Source organism: Daldinia vernicosa (genome assembly GCF_022497035.1).
Source record: "Daldinia vernicosa strain CBS 139.73 unplaced genomic scaffold F5Y00scaffold_72, whole genome shotgun sequence".
In the NCBI taxonomy this organism is placed as follows: Eukaryota; Fungi; Ascomycota; class Sordariomycetes; order Xylariales; family Hypoxylaceae; genus Daldinia; species Daldinia vernicosa.
In genome coordinates, this window is record NW_025953988.1 from 37189 (window position 1) to 63966 (window position 26778).

Sequence of the window (26778 nt, forward strand, 5' to 3'; positions counted from 1 at the left end):
GATTCGAAGCCAATAGTGAGGTAGTAGCTATCGCGAGTTGTTGTTTGCTTTTTAATGCTCTATTATTTTGTATCGTAGCAGAGGCTCCTTAGTAGACAATAATACCTTGAATGTCGTCGTACCGCAGATCACTCGTGCCCTACCGTAATCGGGGCTGTGTTACTCGGCCCGTGGGATACTCTCTTGTGCTATTTTGAGTGTTATATCCACATACCGTACAATAACGGTGTTCTCTATCATCTCACAGGGAGTCTATCCTACTTCTATAATCACGAATCCAGGTGAAATCTGAAACCATCTAGATTCTGGTACTCGGCACAATGGCAGAGATATCGATATCGCAGACAACGGTTTCTACCGTATTTACTACAGGGACCTCTTATGAAGCAGTCGATGTATGGACTAAGGCCCCAGGACAGACTACCTTTGGCTTTTCGACGGAACTTTGGAACGCCTTCGCTACCACTTCTACTACCACTTCTACTACTTCATCCTCAACTACGTCTTCTATATCCACAACGGATAGTTCGAGTACGTCTTCGAGCCGAGTATCACCGTCGCTTATAAATGCTACCCCAAATGCTACCCAGTCGGTCGAGTCAGATGGCAACTCAGGTCTCTCCAGTGGAGCCGTCGCTGGGATTGCTATCGCGTGCGCTGTCGCGGGGTTGATAATGGGAGCTATATCGGGGATTTTCTTATTCCGACGGCGACGGCGGCAAAGGCCGGGTGATAGGCCACGCGGAGGTGAATACGATAGCCAGGAGAAGCCTTTGCAGAGTCCTATATCAACAGATAGACTGCAGCTGGACCAATTTCTCTTAGATCCAACCCCGGATGCTGAAATACGCACGGAGCTTCGTTCGTTGAGCCAACTGCTGCAGCAACATGTCGAGAATAATTACCATAGCCTCCCGGTTTCGCGTAATGTAGATGTCCTATCTGCGGAGCTAGTTCGTCTAGGAGTAGGCCAGAGTGATCCTTTACTGGCCGATAGACTTGCTTCTTTAGCCCTAAGCCCGATGAGTCGATACAGTGCTATTCAGCACATCATTTCCAGAGTTGCATTTGCCAGCGTCACCCTTGACGGGACTTCACCTTTATCTCTACTCCCACAACCGGTGTCTTCGTTCGCCTCTTCGATACCGGCTGCGGAGAGCTTTAGAGGAAATCCAGAAGGTGAGCAGGGTAACCCGGTGAACGATATTGCGAATACTGATATATATGTGGTAATAGCCGTCGATGCTGCATTCACTCGATGGCGACAGTTATCTGCCTTCTTGCTTCATCCAAGCAGGAGTGATAGGACACCATTAGTCCCATCTGAAGATGTTAGCACTCGCCAAGCGCAACGGCTTGCTGAGGCCCTGAATGTCTTCCTCGAGCCTTTCGTGGCGGGTGATCGCGATGACAGATACGAACAGGAGAACCACTTGCGGGAAGTAATCGTAGAATGCGCTACGTTTGGTTATCTGTTATTATCTCAGCCCTCAGAGTATCGATTCCGTTTCGAAGATGACATGGACCCGAATCACATAATCGTTTTCCCGGGGTTAGATAGGATTAGTGATGAGGACGGCCATAGACATCCCTCGATGGCTCAACCGATCGTCGCGCCTGTGGTTGAAAGCTTTTAAACGAAGACTTACTAAATCTAATGCATTCAGGGATGAGGAGGTACTAATGAAGTAGGCAGGCCTTGGGTTATTATTATCCGTTCGGTTGTATATAGTCCATCTGAGAGTAGTCTCGGTCATGTGTATATAAAATAGAAGTGCACGTCTAACCTAGGAACTGTACCGTAATATTTTGAAACTGGAAGCATTATGCATATATAACTCCAAGCATATGTGTTCCTCCTCCTATACCTATCACGCTAGAGCCACATCAAAATGGCCCCCACCCGCAAGGTTGATTTATGACTACCTGTTGTGTGGAAGATATGGTTCGTTCGTAAGCAATGTCATATTATCTGCTCAGCCCAATTCCAATATTTCTTACCCGAGCGGATTAACTTTCTATAATGGGCTGACCTACGTCGTAGATCCGTAATCTCTAATTTAGCTAAGACGCCATTGGGACATCAAGCGCTGACCGCCTTAGACTCCTGAATTTATTGTCCGAAGGCGGTATAATCATTCTTACTTACATAACATATTCGTCCGAGGGTATGAGTGAAAGTCTAGCTGGCTAATTAAGTCTAGCCACGCTTCCGCGGTATTGGATTAGGGTCTTGTTGGCAACGTGTTGATAGGCTTCATGGTCAGGTGTGGGCCCCATCATCGTCAGCCTAGCTCTATGTATATATATACTACGCTGAAGATATATAGGAATATTGCTTCCTGGAAACTTTTATAGAGCTCTGAAGTGAGATAGTAATTTGTGAAATTTTATATGCGACGATGTTAGAAAGGATCCGATGCTTCAAGGAGCGTCGGTCAGATAAGTCTCCAGTCACGATGAGGAAAGCACGTAAAAAGGAATTGAAGAACGTTTGTGTCTTCAAACGTTTGCTGGGAAATAAGGGGGAAGAGGGATTAGGTATTATGGGCATTTCGATACGCACATGATTCTTTTGCAGCGCTAACTCAGGCACTTAGGTCGTTCTTCCACGTCGTCTGAACAGCCCCCAAATTTTGGTAGTTCGATTTTGGGTCAAGCTACGATACCGAATAGCAATGGTACAGGTTGGAAGACATCCATTCCTTCACTTGAGTGCGATCGCAGTGATGTAGCCCAGCCATGGCACAGTCCTGTAGGAATTCCTTCGCCTTACCAAGATTCCGGGTTCCCGGAGATGATGGTCTTGGAAACCGTATCATCAAAACTTGTAGATGACTTTTCTGGTAGATATTATATGTCTCCAAACACACAATCGCCAACCTTGCCCAAACAACCACCTCCCTGGATTCAGAACCATACCGAGCTGGTAACAGGACCTAACACTGATCTAAGTGTTCTATTTCAGCAACCCGTCCGTCTTAGACCTCATACAGAATCATATCCAAGCCGCTTACAGAACCATTCTAGTAGTTCTGACCCGAGTAGCCCTCCTCTCCAGACCTTCTTGTCCTTAACGCCAAGCACAAGCTGTAGCTCTATGGTATCCGAATCAATCACTAAGCCAACGAACAGTCTTAGCGACGATGGGGACAGAAGCCCGCGACTAGCGCACTCGTTAAGCTACAGGATCGCTCTATCTCAGGTTTTCATGTATCAGGCTCGAATGTCTGATCGACCGCCGAAATCTACTCTGGCTATTCCTGGGGACGACATGTGACTCGAATATGAAGGATTTAGAGTACAAGGTCCGCGGACTATGGAGACTGAAACGAAGCAAGCTAGGCGTTTAACGATATCGTCAGTCACTACCACGCTCGACTCACCGCAACTATTTCAGCACACAGCAGTTCTCAATCACTACACTCCAAGTTGACACACAATTACATACAAGAAGAAACGTAGGTGAAGGGTCAGAGTGGTAAGGGCGTAATTGACGCCCAATACTAGTCCAATCAGGGGTACCGCTGGCACATATAAACATTGGCGATAACGACGAACACGACTAATCGATATGACGCATTCTACGCTCGGTGGAAAAGTACCTAAGGTAATGGTGATGGTGATGATATAAACGATTGGGTATCACTAGGTTTAGGCAGGTAATTATGTATAAATAAGAAATTCGATTCGTCATAAAACCTTCGTTTGTCCAAGATGGATGATTGGTCCAAGCATCATTAAAGAGTCTTAAATGGCCTGATAAAGTGGGTTGAGTGGGTAGTGCCCATGAGATTTTCCCACCCAACTTTTACATAAAGCTGACAACTAGGTTAGAACAATAGAACAGCTTCTACGATATTTATTGATATTTGTTCACATCCATAAAGTTCTAATGTATGCGTAGGTAGTTAAACATACCTAGGACTTACTATCCTTAAATTAGGTAGCCATACTTCTAGACTTAGCCTTGACATCTTACTGTTTATAATGGCATCTCAAGATCTAATATGCCAAGTTAGCCAAAACCCATCATCACTTATCCAACTTCGGTTCCAAAGCTGACATCATAATAGGCAGTGAACTTGTCTGATGGCCAGCCATGCACCGCTATCGCCACAACGTGGGAAAACCTTTTCTGTAGGTTCCACGGAAAGCAGTGTCATGGTCTATATATCGGCTATAAGAGACGAAATGCTAGACTGGATGCTTTGTCGGACAATGCCCCTCTTTACCTAAAAACAGCTAAGGTTCCGCTGGCCAACGAGACGTTTGAAGATGCCAGCGATGAGACTGTCTTGCGAGAGATACATGCGCATCTCTACCAAGAATATGTACTTCTTGGAAAGGTGATTGACGCACGAAAGCTTCATCATAAGCACTTCTTCCCGCTGCAGATGGACTATGGCCATCAGGCTTATCTGGATACTCTTTCTAATCGCCGCCATATCGTCTTGCGTGCGCTTGAGAGACTCGAGACGCGCACTGCTCAAGTTCTCTACGAGAAAGAAAAATGGTATAGCTGGGTCCGCCAAGTCCAACTGGAAGAAGAGGCGACCCGTGAAAAGGAGTCCAAGAAAGCCAAGCTCGAGGCAGCCATGTTGAAGCGTCACTGGAAGAAGATGCAGACTCGCTTGAGAGCTCAGCGCGAGAAGGAAGAGAAGCGGCGCCAAGATGCCTATCTCGAAACAGCCTACCAGGAACGCATATCTATGTCTGTTGATAGCGAAGAAGACGCGGAAATGTGGGATCCTATTGAAGATGTCGTTGACGACGAACGTAGTCGATATGTTGATCTCATAAAGCATTTCTTATGGATGGAGGTCCTCGCTGACGTCGACGAAAGCGAGAGTTCTGCTCGGAAGACTGCCGATTCCTCTGATCCTGCCGTCGGCATAGAAAACCTCGCAATATCCGAAGAGAAGCAGCCCAAAAAATCAAAGAAGAAAGCGAAATCCAAAGCTACAAAAGCTGTACCTATAGTATATAAAACTAAACCCCAGGGAGGCACCGCCTCATCCCGCGATCGTCTAACAGGCCAAAGCCGAATCATGGAGATGATAGATGATGATTTGGAGCCACCAGAGGAGCTCCCAGAGCCGAATAAGAGCAATATCGAAACTGAGTCTGAAATGAGAAAACGTCTCAAAGAAGGCGTAGAAAAGAACTACGACGAAATCGAGGGTCCGATTTTAGTTGGAACCTTGGAAAACCCTCACGGCACCCATCTCAAGACAGCTCCTTTGGCGGATGAAGAGATCGATTCTCTTATGAGAGACATCAAAGAGATTAAGCTGTTCTTATTCTGCCGTCTCCTCTTGTCGCATGCCTCATTACTCCCTGCGGCTGTACGGTCCTCAAGCGTGGAAGCGTTCCTTAATGACCCTCAGATTGCCGAATCTGACCTCCGAGATCTCTGCCTCAAAGTGGAACAGCCCAGTCTCCAAGACATTCGGGATGCTTGTGCGGATCTCATTAGGGGAGACGAGCCTGAGGTAGAGGAAGACGATGAGGAGGTCCTCGAGGAAGAGTCATTCGAAGATGTTATACTCCAAGAACATCGATATGGCCACCTCCAAGGCCCTGGATGGTTCCTGTCTAACATGATTGCTCAACGTCAGAAGATCATTGGCAAATACGGTGAACTTGCAAAGTTTAGGAAAGAGTTCCGCAAGAAATCCCGTAAGCAGGGCAAGATGAAAGTTCATATATGTGGTAAAAGCATCTGGAATTATTCAAGCGAAAACTCCATGTCTCGAAACGGCTGGCTTCAGTTCTCTGTCATGGCAAAAGACTGCGACTTAAAGCATGCCGTCCAGCTCTGTAGAAACTGGGACGAATTCTCGCAGCTTAACTTCCTCACCGTTTGGCAATACTTCCCGGCGTCGAACTGGGTTTCCTGGGGAAGCGATAGGTTAACGCAACAGCTACATGAACTTGTAAGTATAATCTATTTTCCCTTTATCATTCCTTGCTACCCTGGCCATGTAGGCCAAGCGTTGGGAATAATACTCTAACTGTAAAGCAGGGATTCTTCCCTTATTTCAAGGACTTCGAGGCCCGGAAACATAGCCGGCATTTTCAGATTGGTGCTCGGAGCCAGCACCGGCGCCAGCACAATATTGTCGAAGCTAGAAATATTATTGTCGGTCACATGAGACGTAACGATTCGGTCACTCGCCGTTTTCTCCAATATTGTACGATGCGCTCCGGTGAGTTGCTCGTCCTTGTGCGAGATGGCAAGACAGGAAAGATAATTACTGCCCCCGAAGAGGAGCACCTGTGGACCCTACGCCGTAAGGAAGGGCTTGGTCGCGCCTCGAAGAATGAGTGGGATATACTACTCGAGGTTGGCCCTGAGTACTTTGACACGGTGGACATACTCAGAAAATGGCGCCTAGGCTTCGAAGATTATTATGAAGTCTGGTTATGGGACTTTGTCCCCTGTAACGAACCTATCCTTCTTTACAACGTAATCGTTACGGTATGACAAACGCATATATACGGGCTATCCTAGTACTAATATTGTTTAGGAACTCCGAAAGGCATGGAGAGTAGCCAAGCCTTTTGACGTGTATCGACATAGGGAGCCGTTTCTTAGCGGTCTCACAAGAGATAAAGAGACGATGCGAGTTCGTTCTATCCAGCCGGGAGAGCAAGTCGCAAGCTTGTGGGACGACGTCAACGATCCGTCAAACACATTCCTCACAGCAGACGTAGTGAATAAGACGGTCCTCGAAACGAGCGGTGAAGCGCATATCGAGTCTTCCCCGTACTTATTCTATAACGAAGCCGATGCTGCTGAGGACTTGGTTCTCTTTTCCGATGAGCTCATCACACCTAACCGAAATGTTCCTTTTAAAGAGGTTACAAATTCGATTACTCGACTAGAGACGACGCCAGCTACGATGATTAACATCCTAGCCGAGGGAGCCAGAGAGATGAGCAAGCGAGCCAAAGACTTCTCTCACCTCCCTGATTCCGACAACGACGATGACTGGAGTACAGATCTCGAATCTAATAGCGATGAAGGCGACGAGAAGAAAATTGTAACTCACTGGAGTCTACCGCAGATATGGGAAGACGCGATCGCAATGATCAATCATAACCATATCAGTAGCGAGAAGAAAAAACTCCTACGTCGAGTCGGGCTGCTTAGCGAGACCTCGGCGGTAATTCGTGGCGGCATCAATAGCCTTTACGGCGTGGAATCCAAGTTAAAAGAATCCGACAAAGTCATGGTTATGGAAAAGGATCGTGGTGATGGTAAGTTAAACGTGCCATCCGGTGATAACAATATTTGCTAACAGTCCATTTACAGCATTTATCGAGGCATTCCATGCCGGAGACTTAGAACCAGGTGCTCAAGAGAAATATGCTGAAACCCGCAAGATCCTTGGTGGCATACTCGAGTCTCACCAAACCAGCGAGTCGACAGACTGGGTTTGGTTCCTGGTTGACATACTCGACTGGCTCGGGCTCAGAACCGATTGGAAGGACTACACGCGCGATGCACGTGCAGCCTGGCCGCACCCGTTCATTGCACAGGACATTATCAAATCCTTCGTTTCCATGGCCATGTTCTTCCCCAACTTGGAGCTATGCAGACCTGTGATGGACTTTTTTGAGTCGGAAGACGGTCGAAAGTATAAGGATAGCCCCCTTTTCAAGTTAGACGAGCGCTCCAAGAAACTCCCGGATTGCCGCATGAAAACGAGCTTCAAGTACCGGCCAAAAGAGTTCTGGAAGGAGTGGGAGGGTGTGCTGAAGGAAGCCAAGACAAAGCAGAAATTCTATGCGGATATATATCCGATGGAATGGAGCGTCGCCATTCGGCCCATCATTGCAAAGTGTAAGTCTTATATTTCTATATAACTAACAAGATAGTTGCTGATTTTATTTCAAGTATACCTCGCTGGAATCATCGCCCCGGGATATCTACAAAACGACCCGCTGGTTGTTCCCGGCTTTGCCGTTGCCAACACCGAGCCGCACCGTCCGGGGAAGCTAGATCTATTCATGGACTACGCCGACCGTGCGAAGGCGATCCAGTATCCTCAGAACATCCCCGGCTTCGTCAGTCCCGATAAGTGGCCCGTCTTCCTCCCGCTCGCCCGGACTTTTGCCTCTAATCACGATAAGCCGAGATTCGCGGTCCTCCGCGTTTGGTCGGCGCCGCACTTCTACCCGGCAATGTTGGGTGACTGGAACCGGCATGCTACAGCGTTTCTCGACAGCACAGCACGGTCCTGGATCTGGAAGTTCATCCCCAAGGACATGCCAATCAGCGAATGGAGTATGTATAATACTATGAAAATGCGCCTCGAGCTTCTAAAAGACGAGCTTAAGGTCGGAGAACGTGTCGTGCACCGCGGCGAGACTATCCTCGTTATGGGTCTTGACGAGGTCGAGCTACTGAAGTACGTCACGGCAGTTGTATTTGCTATCCAGACGAAGCCGTGGCACCGAGAGATCGACCTCTGGAAGAGTTTCGTCAACGTTGATTTGGAGTTTCTGGAGGGGTTGGATCCATACTGGATGGACTGATTACCGTCAATTCTAGGTATATGATATAGGTAGGTTGGAACAACTGATTGGGCAGAGTAAACGCCGGTTACGAAAATCCAGGAGTAGAAAAGAATTTGAATATATAATATAAATTCACGCCAATATTTCATGAGTCGCCCTCTCTGACAATGCGCGTAGGTGATACATAGCAAATCTAGTCAGCATTATAAATAGCAGCCCAGTTACAGATCGATGAGAATAGACATTGTAGCACTACACCACCATGCACTTAGTTTACTGTCCAAGCTAGAAACCCCCAATACTGTTATCTGACGTCTCCGATGTCTCCGAGCCGAGACACGTCGGAGTAGAACCTATTACCCTTAAACCCCATATTTGATGCTCTCCGTGCTGTCCCGAGGATGTTGTAATATGTCCTGGTTTGGTTACTATTGATCTTCTATCGCATAATCATACCCATGAGGGTCCTAGATAATACGTATGGGTATTACGTGGGTATACACGTAAAAGAATATATATAAATAGGTACCTATTACACAACAGTTAATCTGATGTCCAAGGCGAATAGTTATGCTGACCGTACAATATCACTCAGCAAGTAGAATAAGTGTTTGCCCATCACACACATCATCTATTTACTTTAATTATAGTACTGTGATAAAATATTAAACCTTCAAACATACGTTATAATGGACATCACCAAGATAACCCCACCGGTCCTCGAGCTCTTCCGGCAGAATAGAGCCCTCTGGACATCTATCGCAGCCGTAGTAGCCGCCGGTGGCACCGCCTCGATCTTATCCCGCATCGTAGCCGATTACCGTGCCTGGTATGCTCTCGGCCCCAACGGCCTGCCCCTTAACATCCTCGGATACCTATTCCAATCGGCCGGCCGTTCTTTCGCTCGATCAGACACTCGCGTCCCCGCGCCCTACGACAACGCCAAACTAGCACAGTCAGCACGATACGGACCGCTAAGCCAACGCTCATTCTTCTCCGGCTCGATACCGCCGCGCAAGGGGACCCGGCCTGAGGTGCCCGCGTTCGTCGGCCCGCACCGGCAGACATCACAGCAAGCCACGCCCGCGATGCGAGCTCGACAGGAATCTTTCCTAGACGCGCTTGCCGAAGCCAATTCATCCTTAATACGGGTCCGACCGTCAAATCTCGAAGGGCCGCTATTCAAAAGCGTATGGCTACAATCTGGTCTAGCCCTGCGCGACGAGATTAAAAACCTAAACGGCGAATTTGCGCATCCGCATGCCGAAGGCAGCACGCATATGGTGTTGAGTCTAGCTGATGCTGCTACGGCTATCGAGCGCGGTTGGGCGGAGAGGCATCGCATGAGCGGTGTCGCTAGTCTAATGCCGTGGAGTTATGTCATGGTATATGCGCCGCGGGACGATGAGGAGTTTCGCATCTGGAAGGAGTTCATGATGGCGAGCGCACGGTACGTACTCGGCGGAGAGAAAGAGGTTATAATGCCTTAAAGTGGAGGTGGGTGAGATGAGAGAAGATTGGGGACGGTACATTATATATGGCGGCGTTACTGGAAGAAGCTCCTCTCAATGGCGAGTCTGTTCTAACTCCAATGTATATATATCAATATAAGATGTACCGGTATTATTGCAGTCTCTTTATATCCTACGTACTTCGCTCATGCCTCTTGTGTTTGAAATATCTATACGAGGGCCAGGCCACAAGATAATAAACATTGCCACTTGCACTACAAATAGAGAGCATAGTGATAAAGCCAACTAGACATAGCTCCGTTTCTTGAGTTGATATAAATAAGACTATGCAGTTATATTTTCTGAGCACCTGGGTATATGTACTTGTCGTTAAATATCACATCATCTTCTGAGAACTAGCCTTGGGTTCCATGATGCTAACTCTTGGATATGCTCTCGCCATATCTGAATCGGGTCTTGAGCCACAGCACTCCCGGTTCGAAACTCCGTTGTATTGGATCCGTAAAGGTACGGCTTTCCGTCCGCGTAGCAAGGTGTTTCTTGCTCTGCAGGTAAGGTGCCGTTGAGGATGAACGCCCGTATGATAGAGTCGGTGCAGCTGGATTTGTCCCTGGAAGAATGTCCATAGCCGTGATGAACGATCAACCTGGCATTCTTACCCATTTCATTCAAAAGGTTCTTCCCGTTCCGTAAGGGTGTCGCCGGGTCGTGTGTCTCCGCAATTAGTAGCAACGGGTTCTTGAGTGTGTGGTTTAGGTCTCCCCGGTAGAGCTCAGCAGGCGGAGGCCAATAGGTGCGAAAATGTTGGCATGGGAGGACACTAAAAAACTCCTCGTTCCCTGATATCCAAGATCGGGTAGTCATATTAGCCCAGAGCGACTGCCACCAGAGTAGGCCGTCTGGCGGCAAGGGAGCATCGTATGAGTCTGCACAGATAACTAAGGGGCCTAGCTCGTGAGACAGAGGCCGGGGCCGAGGGGAGGTCGGACATGAGGTTGAAGGGTGATACTCCCATTCCGAATTGTCAAGGAAGGCCGTAGCTAGTGTCGAATTTCCTGCTTCCAGTTCGTATAACATCTGGGCCAGCGCAGGCCAACTGTCGGCATTGTGTAAGGCGCCATATATAGCAGATACGACAGCCGAGTATGTAATGAGAGAAGGTCCACTCGATTCGAGATACCCCGTGATGGGTCGCTGGCTAAGCGAAACCAATAGGTTTCGCATTCGATCCTCCAAGTTCTGTAATGACACGGTTTCTGAGCCTCTGGGCTGTGACAAGGCGCAGTATTTTGGGCCGGCGTTGAGACACTCGCCTAGAAATCCGTCACGCCAGACATCAGTCGTATTATCTAGCGCAGCCCATCCAAAACCACCAAGCTGACGATGATCACGAACATATTCTAGAGCGTCTAGAATCAAGCGGCCCACGCTATGTGGAAACATATTAGCGTATGTTTGGCCGATGCTGGTACCATAACTAACGAGATAGCCAGTTACTTCGTCTTCATCGAGGGCTTTACGGATTTCTTCCATGTCACGCGCAACGAAGGCCGTGCTGAGAAACTGGGGAATATCGCCGTATTTTTCTTTGCAGGCATGAAATGTAGCATTGTTCATGGCGTCGGCGAGTTCGAGTTTAACTTGGGGTGATCCAGCCGCTTCACGGTACTGCCCCGTCAGCATAGACCAGCGGTCCCTGAAAGCATCGTGGGGGAAGCATGCTATAGAAGGCAACGACGCGTTGACACCTCGCGGATCCCATCCTAGGATGTCAAATTTGCCATCGCTCAAGCGCTTCGTGAAGTTCTCTGCAGCTCTCCAGACTAGCGATGTGCCGCTCGCGCCCGGACCGCCAGGATCAACAATAATAGTACGTTCACTCTTGGATCCCGCAGCCGGAGAACTGGATTGCGCCGTATTAATCGCCGTATTAATACGCACAAGGCCCGAGACTTGGTATTTGGTTACCGCGAGCCGAACAATGCGAGGTTCGGATTTGTTAGTGTAATCTAGGGGAACTTGGAGATAACCACAAAGATAGATCCCCCGTCCAGAATACGGATCTCTGCCCTGGACGTTCTGCTCTGAAGTCGGTGCCCCCCAGCTCCAGTGTTCAGGATTCGGGTCAAAAAGGCGAGCCCAGCTCTGGACCGGGTTAGAATCGTCGAGTGCGGGTAGTAAGGTCGCATTAGTGCAGGGAATGAAGTGGAATGGGTCGTCAGGGAACGGGAACCGACCGTAGGGAGACTGGGCATAAGACTGTAACGCGCCACCTACGAGACCTACGAGGTCATGGTAATACTGTTGACGAAATCCTTCATACGATAGGCCTGGGAGGTGGCTATATAAAGTGAAAAAGGTAGCGATCCCAACTAAGCTTATTGCAACTAATACTTTCGGCCATGATGGTCTGTATTGTGAATCTGGATTTGAACCACCCAAGGATGACGGCTTCTTCATCGTGGCAACCGGCAACCGACGAGAGATAATAAGATTATTTATCACCGGCTCATGATGGTGGATGAGGGTTACTAATATGTTTGCTCGGTAATGATGGCATATAATGATTTGAAAGAGGTTGGAGTTCGTTACCTTCGGCTAGGTATCGATAGATTTCATATCCCTTTATTCTAGGTATCCCTTTATTCTATGATGCATACGTAAGTAACCTACCTCAGGTATAATACAGTACAGTACGTAGGTCACAGTAGGAATTCGGAGCGGGGCAGATACTCTCCAGTCTCTCCTAGTCGTGCATTTATACGATTCTGTCTGTCGTTTCTTCTTATTTATCCGGATATTTGAAATACTTATGGATTACTTGATTAATATCGTTTCTTTGTTAATCGGTAATCGACCTTGTTATCATTATACGATTTCATTTCACTTAAGCTCATTATAATTATAATAGGTTAGTTAGTTATAACAGATGTAAAGAAGAGCTGTAGGGAACTAACTTATTACAGGGCCAAGTTCACTAATATGGCTACATTAGTATATATACTTTATATAGGTACATTATATGATAGAATTAAGGCTAAAATGGTGAAAGAAAGTATAGGCAATAAATATATTACTGGCATGTTGGTTGTCTATGTAGGCTGTAGCAATGATTTCTCCCTGTCTCAGTCTAACTTTGGTATCATAATATCTCTACCTCTACCTCTACCAGTACTATCGCAGATATATTCAATCCACTCCGGCCTGACCTGCTCTCTACTCGATATTCGACTCGGCATTCGCCCTTTATCTACATAGGTATCCGCCTGATTTCCTCGGCGGTCCAATACTTCCTCATGTTCTCAGCACCTAGCGTCGCAACCTCTTGATCGAGATGGGTCCAGAGTATAGCTCCCCAGCCCTCCATTTGTGCTTTTAGCGTTCCCATGTCTAGATCCTGCTCGCCGTCGCGACAACCCCTGAGGTACTTGCGCATACCCTCCATGCCGTCGTGAATCTCGCGGTGTTGTCGCAACAGCTCTGCCGCGTTCTTACCACCCTTCCCGTCGTTTCGAAACTCGGGCATCCGCCGAGCCAGTATAGGGAATATGTATGTTTCCTCGATGTTGTGGTGCACTTCGAGTTGAGCCACGAAGGCTAATCCGTCGTTAATGATAGACCGTCCAGCTCGCGACGACGATTTGTTTTTGCTACCGTTCCCCGCGCAAGCCGCCGCCCATAGCGTATTCCACGCCGTACGGAAATGGGCGTGGAATAGATCCATGTGCTCAGCTAAACGATTGTAGGCGCGGAACTCAGCTCCCTTGAGGGGGGGAAGTTTCTCTTCGTCTTTTTCCTGCTTCGTCTCCTCATCCTGCCTTTCTTTCGAGATCGTGGCGATATCCTTGGAACTGCTGCTAGAGGCTGCTAGGGGATCGCTCGGCGAAGACGTGTCGGTAGACGACATATTAGCGGCGACGAGATGGATGCGGTACACGAGGTTATGTCGCGAAAAGGATAGCGGCCGAGGACGAATTCCGATTAGAGCTTGATGATAATTTCTAACGAGACGAAGTCTAGCAAAAGTAGCTAAACGTCGCAAAGTCATAGGCGGTTGGTTCACTTCGTTACTTAATCATATTTCATATCGTCGCGTGTGTTTGTTTATATACCTAGAAAAAGTACCTAATATACTTGACATTATGTAGTATATCGCCGATTATATCTCGTATCGAATAAGTCAGCGATTAGAAAGCAGCAGAATTTCTACTATGGTAGGTTCTATTATCTTTGTTAGTAGGGGACTGACGCTTAGTGATGCAAAATCAAAGTGGGATGCTTTCCCTTTAAGGTTAGCCTCGGACTCGCTCCTTTTACATTATAATCCTATCGACATGCATTTATAGAATACATTCAAAATATATTCACGTGTCATGCGGAAATTTAGCAAATTATCGCGACATTAGACGCTCCGAGCTGCTAAGAAGTCGTCAAATACGCCGTGTTACAATAAATAAAGTCAATTCTCTAGTCATAGCTACATGACCATCGTAGGTGAACCTCCACCAGTGACTTTACTAGTCCCATACCGAGGTTTTTTTATCATTAAATGTCAAACCTTACCGTATGCAGTGGATACAAACGCGAGAGAGGAAAAGAAGAAAATCCCATGCCCGACCAGCCGTCTAAGTGCGGACTGCACCACTTAGTACGCCACCTGTAAACTGTGTACCACCGGCCTGTCTTTGACCAGTCCCACCCGTTCTCGGGCCGCCCCGACCCGCCCGCTGTCCCCCACCTCGGCCACCTCGCTGGTTCTGTCCGCCTCTCCTGTCGAAGGCGTTGGCCGTACCCTGTGTCCGTTGCTCGAGCGTGCGTTCGTTGGTCTCGATGAGCTGCGCCGCCTTGTCCGATAGTGTGAGCGCTAAACTCTGAAGGCGAGATAGTTCTACGCCCTTTCGGAAGATGACCGTCGATGTGACCTGGTCGAGTGCAGCAGCTAGCTCTTCGTGGCTGATCATCTTGCTAACAATGGCCGAGACCTTGCGGTCCTCAAGTTCGAACATAGAAGAGAGGGTGGAGATGGCAAGAGTGTCGTAGTAGGGAGCATAAGTGAAGAGGTATGTTCGTAGACCCTCTTCTTGGATCTGCTTCGATAGCATTGTCTTGATCTCTTCCGTGTTTGGCATCAATTCCCATATCTTAATGCTGTGGATGAAGTTGATTGCCTTCTTCCATTCGCCAGCAGCCAAGGCACGAGATGCTTGCATAACGTGATCACGCGTGTTCTCGGGAGGTCCGGTGAAGATTTGTCGCTCGTGATACTCCAACATACGTCGGTAGGTCTTGCTGATAACTCGCTTTTTGATATCCGGCGAGGAGCCGGTTTGAGCGAGGAGCGGAATCTCGAGAAGCATGCTGCAAGTTAGGTAGACACACTCTAGAAGCTCGAGGTTGATGTGCATGTGGAAGGGCAACTGTCTCTGTTTTTCTAGCCTTTCCTGCTCGGGGGAGACCTGTGCGAAACGCTGGATCATAACGCCCTGAGCTAGCAATTCCTTCTGTCTGCCGCTACCGCAGATTTCCTGCAGCGTGTTCTGCGCCTCATACACCAGACCTTTACGGAAAGCGCACAGTCCAACTTGCACCAGGGTTCGGTTGTAGAGTATCTGCGTCTGGACGTCGAAACTGCTAATTGTTTCCTGCAAGTGGGACATTAACATCATGTCTCGAGCCTTGTAGTACTCGTCGTGTAGAGCGAGGAAGTATATCTGGCACAGCATCGCACGTGCTCGAATGATGCCCTCGCTGTTGACAAACAAGTAATTGCAGAGAACGTTGAGGAGATTAGTAGCATCTGAGATGCTTCCTCTGGGGGTGATAGTAGATTCGACATCTGCAGGCACCGGCTTCCAAGCATTTTCTTCGAGGATCTTGACAACCTGCGCAGGCTTGAAATAGACATGCTCTAATCTGCGCATTACAATGCGGTTTAGACTGTCCTGTGGCGTCTGCAAAGATGTGTCCTTAGCGAGGGTTTCGTAGTACAAAAGGCCGCGGAAAATAACGTTGTACAGGGAGCCCTCATCAGTTAGTCGTTCGATATATTCCGAAGTGTGAGGATCAATATTTTGCAGCGAACGTGTGAGCTCGTCGTCGAGCCGTTCAACATACGACACAATACTTCCAGGGATCTTAATATACTTCTCGTTCGGTTGCAGTGTGGGTGGCTTCTCGTCGTCATCCCACTCCTCAGCGTTCTCGATCACAATATACTCCCGATTTGACTCGAGCACTTCGAGCAAGGTTGAAATTTCCTTCTCGGCAGCTTTCCAGTGCTCCAATGGCATAGATGCCGTACCGCCAGAGCCAAGATCGAACCTCGCGGAAACAATAGTCAAAAGGACCTTGATTTGTTGGTATGGAGTGGCGGCAACTTCGAGAAGCTTTTCCATGATTTTGATCTGCTCGATCCGGTCTGTATTCTTCTTACCACGGGACTCTAAGATTGCGCGTAGGTGCTTGAAGATGCTCTCGGGTGTGAACTGGAGCGTCTTGCCACCCTTTCCGACGGTAGCAAAGCCTTCTTGGTCTTCCTCGACTTGGTCGACGTATAAGTCTGCCTTATTAGCCTTCTTAGGCTTAGGAACAGGCATTTCCTCTTCTTCATCTGAAGCGAGGAAGTCAAGGGGATCCTCTCTGTACGCATCGACCTGGGTTTGGTAATCTTGTTTGAGCTTCTTGATCTTTTGCTTAACGGCGTTGAGACCACGAGCACTCGTGGCGTTCATCTTCTTGGGTGTGACCTTTTGCTTCGAAATGGTCTCATTCATCGCATCTTCCAATTCGACTAGGGCCTTTATGTAGAGTTTCGGTGTCCTGCCGCGCTCGGAAATCTTGGCGGCTTGTCTGTTGAGCTTGTCGAATTCTAAATTGAAGTCGTTAACAAGTATGAACTTGACCAGTATTCAATCAACTGAACTTACCAACAGATACGGCACCCCAATCATTAATCTTCTGACGCTTCTCGATGGTATCAATCGTGGATTCAAGCTCGGCAAACTGCTTGTCTTTCGCGCTCTTGAGGGTTTTGGGAGCGTCATCGTCGCTTTCTTCACTCTCGGAATCATCACCACGTAAGAAACGAGCAGCACCGGATTTTTTGCCACCCTCCTCATCGCTGCTAGATTCTTCTTCGGATTCATCTTCATCCTCCTCCTCCTCCTCTTCAGATTCTTCCTCCTGTTCTTCCTCTTCCTCTTCCTCGGAGTAGAGCTCCTCCTCTTCGGAGCTGCTCTCGGACGAGCTATCGTCGCCGCTACGGAAGAATCGAGACATTTTGTCGGGTGTTTTCTCTACTACTTTTTAAATGATTTCGGAATTAATGAGTGGGATATTTTGTGTCAATGTGTCAATGCGACAAAGTAGGAGTTGCGCTCGTATGCCTGGAAGAAGGCAAGAAGTTGAATGTGGAGGGGCAAAGGCAAATTAAAAAAGGTGCACACAGTTTTTTGGAAATCACAACGAATTTTTGGTGCATGTGGGGTCGAGGGGTGGGTGAGCCGACTTCAGCGGGCAGTCTGCTAGCCTTATCAGCCTATCGAACTCTCCTTATTTATGCAGTCCGTGCATCATCTTACCTAAGCAAGAGGATAATTGTTAGTAACATGAGTGTGTCTCTGATTTTGGCTTTCTTTTCCCAAGGTGAACGGTCCGACATCTTACTCCAGAGCATATAATTTATTGGGCGGAATTATCCAAATCATGCATTTATTAAGTACGTATGTATTTGAATTCCTGATTCATGTGTTAAGCTAAAGTCCTAAGCTCAAATTATATAGAATTCTCCAAAATAGGTCTGTTTTCAATGACTCCTTTAGCAGCTTAGTAAGGAGGGATCTGAATACCACGAAGATACGAAGAGAACCAATCTCGAGGGATGGAATGAGTAGACCAGCAATACACATATACACAGCTCGCCCATGTTAAAAGATATCTAGATTAGAAAACGTGGTGGAGTACAGCATGGTTATACCCGACTACCTAACCCAGGGTAGTTCCTTAGGATAGCCATATATAAATGATATAGTACAATAAGATTTCAAGCACAATAACACTTTCACACCAACGTCTTTGTAGCGGTATTACGTTAGGTATCTACGTAAATATGAACCCACCGTAACACCGTTCCGCCGTAGACCAAACGCCGCCGTAATGTCGAAACACTGGAAAATACCGTAGGAAAATACCGTAGCCCGGGCCGCTGATGTTGACTGCCTTCAAGACATATCGACTCCCATTGATCAAGCCGCGGAACCTTTACCTATTGAGCGAGATCCAACCAGTCAGGGTGGTCTTTAGCACGCCAAGGTTTGATTCCCTTGGGGTTGGCGTCGCGACTCTTCTTAGCTTGGTCGAGGACCTTCTTACTCTCCTCGCTGTTGTAAAGGGCATTGAAGTCCTTAATCTGAGTGGTTGCGGCGACGACTGACTTAACGAAACACTCGTAGACTTCCTCGGCTACCATGTGTCAGCATGCCCAAGTGCTAAAAGATACGAATACAAGAAAGAAAAATACAGTACCAGTAGAATTATTCGGGATAGCCTCTAGCATGCGCTGCACAGTTGTTCTCAACTCCCGGCACTGTTTTCCGCCATGTGTCAGTAATACGATGAAGGTGCGGAAGTGACGATATGGAAGTATGAGCATTGACCATTTCTGGTCTAAAAGGCAGGCAAACATCAGAAAAGTTTTTTCTCGCACCTTGACGTGTAGGAGATTCAGCTGCTTCATGCTCAGCTCCAGCTGCTCCTCATCTGGCATCTGTCCGTCTTCCTTACTCCGTGCTGAACCAGCAACGCTAGACTTCTTTAACTGACTCCCGACCGCAGCCATTATTTAACCAAAGTCCAAAGCATAAGATCAGCAATTTGATTTCTTGATCTTACAACAGTAATTTGGGAAATAGATATAAAAATCCAATACCCTCCGATTTCCGATGGAATATTTCAAGATGAACGATCAACAGCGGGTCGTTAATCCTGGATCAGAGTTCCAGCTGCCGGCACAGACGAACAAGTGGCAGGTACCAACTCACGTAGCTCAAGCTCAGCCTCAGCCGGAGATCGGCCGAACCTACCTTCCTGCCCAAATTCAATTGGAAGTGGCTCGTGCACAGAAGGAGGCGCGTACCCACTTGACGCGTAAATGTGGCTACCCTCTGCCTCACAAGCCTCTGCCACCTCTGCAGCCTCACTTAACAGCTCAGGTAAGCAAAGTGCCCGATTTCCTTTTCCCCACCCACCAACCAATTCTTTTCTTCCGTCCCGATCCTCGTCCCCAATTCAACTCTTCCCACTGTCCTACCGCAGCATTCTCCGCGTCAACCTCACCAAACTCACACGGTGACCAGCAGCCGTATCCGACAACCCACCCCACCGAGAAAACCGAGGCACAGCTTAAGTTTGGAGATAGCCTCACCTACACACCTTCTCCTTCTATTCCCTCCCTCTTTTATACTCCACCTTCAACCCCTAGCTGTTCACCCCCAACCGCCAACATTTCGTTCCAACAGCCCCCCCACCACCGTGCGGTCGCCCCGGGCGTCGTCGTCAACGGTAACTCGAGCGCCTTAAACACCCCGCGCCCGGGCCCGACGACAACCCCAGCGACCCCGGTGAATATGCCAACCAACGATCCCGCTCCTTCCGGAGCCCTTCGATCGCCCCCCGAAGGCATATTTCCAAGCTTCGAGGACCTTATCGGTTCCATCCAGCGCGTGGCGAAGGATCAGGGTTTCGGAATCGTAAAGCTTCGAGCCAGTAACTATCGCGACCACAAGCCTACACGATATGATTTGGTGTGTGACCGTGGCGGCGTCAAGTACAACAGCACTGCCAAGAAGCGTAACCCGAGCACGAGGAAGGTTGATTGCCCTTGGAGGGCGAAGGCAGTATGTGAGGTCCAGCTCGGCAACCAGTGGCGTTTCCAGGTTCAGTGCGATCAGCACAACCATGAGCCCCGAGTTCACAGCAGCAATCCGGGCCAAGAGAACACACCGACCGCCCAGAGTATACGAAGTCTAACGAATAAGATGGACCGTATGAGCCACGAGATGACACAAGCCTTCGATCGCATCGAGCAACGCCTAGACGGCATTGAAAAAAGAATCGAAAATATGGAGTCGCGCATGGGTGCGGTGGAAGCGCGCATGTCTAGCATGGAGACCCGAGGAACCGGTATGGACGTGCCCATGGATAACATGGAGATGGGAGGGCCTATGCTAGATGGCCCTGTCATGTAGCAACATATGGCGGCCTCGGTTTATTATTAGCCACACTACGAGACACTTCGACGGGAACAACCCAGCTTTCAGCAGTCGTTCCTCAGTTGACAGCCGACCCTCCACGGCCATCTTCCTCATGTTGACATAGGTCACAATGAGAGGTTGGCTCTGGACACTTTTTCTCCCCATGCCCATAATAAGCCACTTAGACGTGGCGGTTCCCTTTTTTTATTGCGACGGATAGAGGACCAGGCAGAAGCGAAGTTTATCACACCGGCGTTCATCAGGCAAGGCTTAATTATGCGCGTATTCTTTTTCCACTGCGATTCGACGCGTTTCGGCGGCGCTTTGACTACGACATCGAGGGAAAAAAGCGGCTCTGGTTTCTATCATGACTTCTCAGGCGTATGGCAAGTGAGCGATGCTGCTAATTCCTTTTTTTCGGGTTGGCTTTAGGTCCGGTAAATGCGAAATAGGGCAAGGGGGTTCGTCAACTCTTCTCCATTCAGGGATGCTTGGTAGTGGCAGTTTTATTCGACACTCACGCCAGATTCGGATTCAGATTCGATTGCCTTCAGAGGCTATTTCACATCGGGTGGCAAAAGTGAGGGCACAAACATCGTGGGATACTTAGGTATTCACAAATTTCACCGCATTGCGGCGGTTATTACTTAAATAGCATAAATAGTACTTCTATAGCCATACCAACATGTATATGTTTCCACAGCTGTGTTTGATGTTGCAAAGAGACAAATACATATTTGTCCGGTTCTTCCTACGCAATGGTTATGAAATGCTTCTCACGCCCAGATACTCTTCACAGTTGTTTGTTACTTAATAAATAAGGTGTATAAATCGCCAGTGTATTATGTTACTTCGACTTAATACCTATTTATGTACGGCGGATACGGCATGGTTTTCAATAAGGCAACAAGCTGGGCACTGTCTTATTTGCTTATGTAAATCCCGAAATCAGTGGCTTCTTTTCCGATTGGCTAACCCCAAGAATTTAAGTCCCGAATTGGAAAGACAGTACATAGTATGCTTAGCTCGTGTGTATATATTTGTACTGTATTATGCACCACGCGGTTTTGTTTTGCTAGCTTAATACTGTGTAGATTGTAATCCGTACTTATCACCATCACAATTAGTTTTGCCGTCGGCTTAACCAACCAATTCAGTAGTCTATAAATTATTGCCAATTTTCTATACTAGCATCGTTCAAATATGGTCATTCCCACCATTAACGGACGTTGTAAAATCTTACCCTTATATTACCAATAAAATTATTGTTTGCTTTTTACAACTAGTGTTAAGTAAGCCTCTTTGGAAATGTAAAATGAGTAACAGTACTTAGTTGACAGGTTTATTAAGAGTCTAACCCGAGTGCCTACATACAATAGCAAGCCCGCACCAGAAAGGCTTGTAAATTACAAACATTTCTAGAGCTGGCCGAGCTGAACTCGAAATATTATCATAATTTTTAAGATATGCGTAGGTAGAGTCGCATGATATAATATAATAACCGCTTGGAACTATCAGTCTATAACTTAATATAAAAAATCAGACGCAGGCAAATAACTTCGTCGTAATAAGGTCATTGTGGTGTTTTAGTCCTCCCGTCAAATGCATAATAGTCATTCTAATACGGGTACGCTAACTTACCGGAAGGATTGACATGCTGGTGGCAGCCCATCACGGCAAGTGGACTTCTTACCGGGTTTGCGGACTCCATACAGTATTGAATGATAAGCATTCATTTATTAGCGTAAATAAGAGGTTTAAGCAAACATTCAAACAAGCAGAAAGGTCAGCCGAGCTACCTAAGTACATAAGAGAGATCGTCACAATATCTCCATTAGAAGCCCATTAGCCTTTTCCTAATGTGGTGTATACATACATACGATGCATATGTAGTAAGTTGTATACATAGTGTAGGTAGGTATGTATTTCTTCCCAAGTTGTGTTCAACTAATTAGTACTACCAGTCCCAGTTAAGGTTGCATCTTTATCCGGCAAGGATTCCGAAATCCGGTTTGGTGTGATGGTATCGGCTAGGTAATCTGATGCCGCGGTATGGCTCAGTGCTGAGGGTGAGGCGAACTGACGATTCCATATTGCTGGTTCTGGTTACGAGCGTCCCTTGTCGTGCCTTGTTACGTGTGTAGGTACTTGTGGATGTTCATTTCTCGGATTGGGTAAGCACAGTCACATACCGGCAGGGAGAGGAATCACTACATATTTACATAGACCCTTGAAGGCCCGCTAAAGGAGAAGCATTACCCCAGCTTCCCGAGCTTTCTCTTCAATAACCCTTGTTTAACACATAGGTCAATGCGTAGAGAATTTTCCGTTGCGTGATGTTTTGGATGGCCCTACTGCCTCGTGGGTCTCGCTCCGTCACCGCTGGCTCGTACGCTATGTGTTGTGACAAGACTAACGAATCAAACACTTCTAGTTGGGACTTCTAGTTGAGACCATTGGCCTTTCTAATACCACAGAGGGTTCAGAATCGGCTACGTGAGGAAGCCAAGTCGAGTGTGTAGAGTCGTGTGTATACTCTTAAAGGCCAAAGCTGCTGAACGAAACCTGGCTTATCTATCTACTGGGGTCCTGCTTCGGAGTGTTGGTTCTTCATAGAAGGTCCCCCTGTGCTTTGCCTGCCGGGCCACCCAGTAAAATACATACATACCATACTGCTGGTTCTATAGGCCATTGCGACGGGATTACCTAGCAGTCGAAAATGGCTACAGTTTGCAGACTTATCTAAATCTAGAACGCAATCTTCCAGCTATCAGTTTTATTTTGCTTTTCAATGATCGATGAATTGTGCATTTCTATATTCCATCCAAAGGAGTCATTCGTTTCGTCCGTTCATCCGAATGACTTTAGGACGCTATTATGCCATTTATCTTCCCCATCGAGACCCAAGATCAAAGGGCCATCATAGTCTGCGGCGTTGTATTTAGTCTCCTGGCGGTGGTATCCGTCGCCTTACGCGTCTTGGCTAGACGTACGGCGAATAGGGTACTCGACTTGAGTGACTTTTTCGTTATTGCAGCCTGTGTATGTTGCAAAAGTTCTATTCTTGCTAGCAAGCAAGCTTGGTCAGAGACCTTTGATCATTACTGATGCTGTGCCCTAGGTTTTCGCTGTCATCTATCAGGGCGTGTCTATCTCATGTTCGTATTAGTTCCCAGTAAACATCGTCTAAGATTAAGAGTTAACGATTTATACTCGATAGCCGTTCTTATAGGTGGAGTAGGTTACCATATCGAAGATATAAAGAATAGGTTTGGCGTCGAGTCCGGAGCGGAGATATTCCTCCAGGTATGTTTCTCAGCGCCACGATCGTTTGCAATCAATGAGATTTACTAACTCTTGTGATGGGACGCAGCATACAGTTGCCAATCAGCTACTATGGGCAGTTAGCCTTTGTCTTTGCAGAGTTTCAATTCTCATACTGTCTACGAAAATCTTCCTAGTGCAGAGTTTTATCGTAACCGCCAGAATTACTTACGTTCTTGTTCTTGGATGGTATGTGCCTGCTGTCTACCGCATTCTGCTAATTCTTTATGTATCCCATTACATTACCATTGCTAACGGTCCGTAATAAAGGGGTTTAGCTGCCATTCTCACCGCCTTCCTCCTCTGCAGACCCTTCGCTTATAACTGGGACAAATCGATCGAGGGAGGAGTCTGTGGAGACCCGACAGTATCATGGGCTGTAACGGGGGTCCTCAACATGATATCCGACCTGGTGATTCTTATCATGCCGATGCCTTACTTGCTGAGGCTTGAGTTAGCATGGGAGAAGCGGCTTCGGTTAGCAGCAATCTTCGGCATATTGGTGTTGTGAGTAATTGGTATTGAATTTGCCTATTATGTGCTCCCCCTAACAAATTATTCCTGGTAGGCCCTGCATTGTTAGCATCGTCCGTATAGTTGAGATGATCAAAATGGACTTCAACGATATCACGTTCAGTTCTCCGCATACTCTTCTGCTTAGTTCGCTTGAGCCCTGTCTCGGCGTGATGGCAGCGTGTGCAATGACTATGCGTCCCCTTTTCGGCGGTCGATACTCACCTGACGGAACGGCAGATTACAGTGATCCGCCTATCGCACCCCTACCGAAGAAAAACAGCAATCGTCGATTCCAACCGCTCATTGAGAATACATCGGAAACACGCCTGCGTCCCGAAGAAGTCGGGTATCAGGCATCGATAGCGAAATCCCCAGAGCCACCCATGGGTTTCGGCACTCTAGGCGAGATCGGTCTTGAGATGGGGGCAATTTCGATAAGGCATGAGTGGATTGTGAAGGAGGAGCCTCGTCCAAGGAGTTCAGATACAGAAAAAGACAAGAGTTTAAGATGATATAATCACGTAAACCAAATACTATGATACCCCTCTGCAAGATACTTCTGTTAAATTGTGTTAAGGTTGGGTTACTGTTGGAAACAGTATTGCCGAAGTCCCCCTGAAGACTTGAGGGTAGAACAACAATTCAAATTGATATTTATTACGGGCGGCAACAACATCTAGACGAATACCTAAATATCGACGAGTCTGAGCGTACCATGATATGTTGATATAATTCGAATATATTTTCACATATTAGCGAAAAGATACTTCATCCCTTCCCATATCTCGATACCAGTTGGGAGGATTTGATCGGCGGGTAACGTGAATCCGTTTCGGCCAGTATCACGGAGTTCGATAGCCCATCTTGGTTTAGGTTAGTAACTCAGGTACATGCTCAGACAGGATTCTACCCTATATAACAGATCACTTAACTTACCCATATTCTGCCTTGTCGACGTCAGTCACATAATCGTTGCTCCCGCCAGCAGCGGCATAGAGCGTAGAGCAGATCGGACCGGTAGTGAATCGAGTCCCGTATGGCTTTGCGATAGCGGAAGCAGTATTTTTAGCTAGTGAGTCTTGCTTAGCCTGATTTGAAGCCGCTGCTGTGCATGAGTAGCCGTAGGGCCTGCAAAGTCCACGTCAGCTCTCAGAACTATAATAGGGTTATAGATGTCTAAACCCGGCAAAGAGAACTGATCGAAGTTATACTGACGTCAGGATATATTGTCCGTAGCTGTGCCAATCGATGTACAGCTTAATACCATTGCTTTTCGCAAGTTGGTCGCCCAATGCTATGATGAAATAAGTCAGATACTTTCAAGTCGACATAAATGTTGAATCTTACTTCGGATACCAGTGTTCTCTGGAGTATCGCCTGCTGCAGCGCCACGGTACCTATAGGTAACCCAATTAATATATGGTCTTTCGCTTATCATATCTTCATTTCCTGAACAACAATGAGACTCGGAGAGCTATTGTGTAGTACTTTCAAGGCAAATTTTATACTCGACTAGGTACTCACGTTTCTAAATTTCGGTCAGCAAACGATGCATTTGATCAATATTGGAGAATCACAAGATTAACTGACCTGACCCGGGGCTCGTAGAAGACCCCTCTCCATCCCATTTATAAGGCCAGTTCCGGTTGACGTCCGTGCCAATAGCAGAGGTGCCGGATCGCGTCTGGCGATTCTTCCGCCACAACCGGTTCGTAGTTTGTGTATAGAGGAAACCTAATAAAATGAGCTAATATTTAAGATCATTAGAAAAGGGTTAATTTACCGTCGGGGTTGACTATAGGTAAGATATAGAAGTCGTAACTATCGAGAAAGCTCTTGACCGTCGTGTCATTGTTGTAGTTAGCAACAAGTTGGTATGTAAGATATTCAACAACCTAAGGTCAAATTTTAGTAACATATAGCCAACTCAAAAGCTATTTTGGGCTTATAGTCACCTTCGAGGAAATCCATTCGCGAGCGTGGACATTGCCATTGAAATAAACAGCAGGTTTCGAGCCCTTGCCACCGCTTCCCCAGAGGTGAATACCCTGAATATCGCGGCCCTCAAATGATTTCCCGGCTGTGATAAGCTCCGAGTTAGAGGAGAAAGACGCCTGTATATCTTTCAAAAACGTCAAGTGGTCATTATAAGCATGGTACGCGCTGAACCATGAAAGGCTTGGAAGAGCAGCCGCGCTTAATAGTCCTGAGTACCATTGGAATTAGCCCGCGTACTTATATATATTTAATCTATCTAACTTACCAGGATATTCAGCAAGCTCTCCTTCGAGAGCTATGTCAACTCCAAGATCATCGGTTAACACCTCGGAGGTGAAGTTCAGCGCCTCAAACGCTGAAAGATTCTCAGGCGGCACTGCGATATCGAAGTGCTCCTCCTCCACATGGCCATGGTTGTGGGTGAGGTCGATAGCCTCCAGAGATTCCAACTGGGCTTCAAAGGCCGCAATATTATCCCCTGGTGCCACGCGGAATATCTTATAGCCATCATATACAACCTTACCCCGCCTATCCAGTCGCAAGGCCACAGTTAAGGGCGCGATCAACAAAAGAGGCTGGAGGAACTTCATGATGAACGGTTACGAGTTAAGGGGCGCAGCCTTTTGGAAAAGCTTTTGGAGGGTGAACTCGACAATATACTTTATAGTTCCAGCTTTGGTAATAGCAGC

General features: G+C 47.4%; 11 protein-coding genes across 11 annotated transcripts; 6 read left to right on the forward strand and 5 right to left on the reverse strand.

The window, feature by feature from the left end:
- Positions 1-119: 119 nt before the first annotated feature.
- F5Y00DRAFT_248407 (uncharacterized protein) lies at positions 120-1802 on the forward strand. Its single transcript, XM_048009437.1, has 2 exons — positions 120-1179; positions 1237-1802. The coding sequence occupies exons 1-2, from the start codon at positions 321-323 to the stop codon at positions 1635-1637; spliced, it is 1260 nt and encodes a 419-aa protein (XP_047860463.1). The 5' UTR covers positions 120-320; the 3' UTR covers positions 1638-1802.
- Positions 1803-2368: 566 nt separating this feature from the next.
- On the forward strand, positions 2369-3423 carry F5Y00DRAFT_273961 (uncharacterized protein). The gene is made up of 2 exons (XM_048013269.1): positions 2369-2541; positions 2601-3423. The coding sequence occupies exons 1-2, from the start codon at positions 2403-2405 to the stop codon at positions 3278-3280; spliced, it is 819 nt and encodes a 272-aa protein (XP_047860464.1). The 5' UTR covers positions 2369-2402; the 3' UTR covers positions 3281-3423.
- A 398-nt stretch (positions 3424-3821) lies between these two features.
- Positions 3822-8726, forward strand: F5Y00DRAFT_197335 (uncharacterized protein). The gene is made up of 6 exons (XM_048005287.1): positions 3822-4017; positions 4077-5939; positions 6029-6484; positions 6534-7266; positions 7322-7852; positions 7907-8726. Exons 1-6 carry the CDS (start codon positions 3991-3993, stop codon positions 8545-8547), a joined length of 4251 nt encoding a protein of 1416 aa, XP_047860465.1. The 5' UTR covers positions 3822-3990; the 3' UTR covers positions 8548-8726.
- A 380-nt stretch (positions 8727-9106) lies between these two features.
- F5Y00DRAFT_273965 (uncharacterized protein) lies at positions 9107-10221 on the forward strand. The gene has a single exon (XM_048013270.1). It carries the CDS (start codon positions 9219-9221, stop codon positions 10017-10019), a length of 801 nt encoding a protein of 266 aa, XP_047860466.1. The 5' UTR covers positions 9107-9218; the 3' UTR covers positions 10020-10221.
- F5Y00DRAFT_248412 (Alpha/Beta hydrolase protein) lies at positions 9778-12703 on the reverse strand. Its single transcript, XM_048009438.1, has one exon. The coding sequence runs from the start codon at positions 12459-12461 to the stop codon at positions 10383-10385; it is 2079 nt and encodes a 692-aa protein (XP_047860467.1). The 5' UTR covers positions 12462-12703; the 3' UTR covers positions 9778-10382.
- Positions 12704-13003: 300 nt separating this feature from the next.
- F5Y00DRAFT_248415 (uncharacterized protein) lies at positions 13004-14375 on the reverse strand. The gene has a single exon (XM_048009439.1). The coding sequence runs from the start codon at positions 14047-14049 to the stop codon at positions 13252-13254; it is 798 nt and encodes a 265-aa protein (XP_047860468.1). The 5' UTR covers positions 14050-14375; the 3' UTR covers positions 13004-13251.
- On the reverse strand, positions 14253-17279 carry F5Y00DRAFT_273967 (eukaryotic translation initiation factor 3 subunit C; the record flags this gene model as incomplete). Its single annotated transcript, XM_048013271.1, has 2 exons — positions 14253-16869; positions 16928-17279. The coding sequence occupies 2 exons, from the start codon at positions 17277-17279 to the stop codon at positions 14627-14629; spliced, it is 2595 nt and encodes an 864-aa protein (XP_047860469.1). The 3' UTR covers positions 14253-14626.
- A 985-nt stretch (positions 17280-18264) lies between these two features.
- F5Y00DRAFT_266461 (uncharacterized protein) lies at positions 18265-18837 on the reverse strand (the record flags this gene model as incomplete). The annotated part of the gene is made up of 2 exons (XM_048011946.1): positions 18265-18461; positions 18525-18837. The coding sequence occupies 2 exons, from the start codon at positions 18835-18837 to the stop codon at positions 18265-18267; spliced, it is 510 nt and encodes a 169-aa protein (XP_047860470.1).
- A 118-nt stretch (positions 18838-18955) lies between these two features.
- On the forward strand, positions 18956-20245 carry F5Y00DRAFT_266462 (uncharacterized protein; the record flags this gene model as incomplete). Its single annotated transcript, XM_048011947.1, has 1 exon — positions 18956-20245. One exon carries the CDS (start codon positions 18956-18958, stop codon positions 20243-20245), a length of 1290 nt encoding a protein of 429 aa, XP_047860471.1.
- A 2670-nt stretch (positions 20246-22915) lies between these two features.
- F5Y00DRAFT_197417 (uncharacterized protein) lies at positions 22916-24784 on the forward strand. Its single transcript, XM_048005289.1, has 6 exons — positions 22916-23293; positions 23373-23409; positions 23472-23557; positions 23625-23764; positions 23846-24082; positions 24144-24784. The coding sequence occupies exons 1-6, from the start codon at positions 23129-23131 to the stop codon at positions 24601-24603; spliced, it is 1125 nt and encodes a 374-aa protein (XP_047860472.1). The 5' UTR covers positions 22916-23128; the 3' UTR covers positions 24604-24784.
- Positions 24785-24836: 52 nt separating this feature from the next.
- Positions 24837-26679, reverse strand: F5Y00DRAFT_273972 (uncharacterized protein; the record flags this gene model as incomplete). The annotated part of the gene is made up of 8 exons (XM_048013272.1): positions 24837-24954; positions 25028-25219; positions 25307-25385; positions 25439-25488; positions 25687-25825; positions 25875-25986; positions 26047-26297; positions 26355-26679. 8 exons carry the CDS (start codon positions 26677-26679, stop codon positions 24837-24839), a joined length of 1266 nt encoding a protein of 421 aa, XP_047860473.1.
- Between the last annotated feature and the right edge of the window lie 99 nt (positions 26680-26778).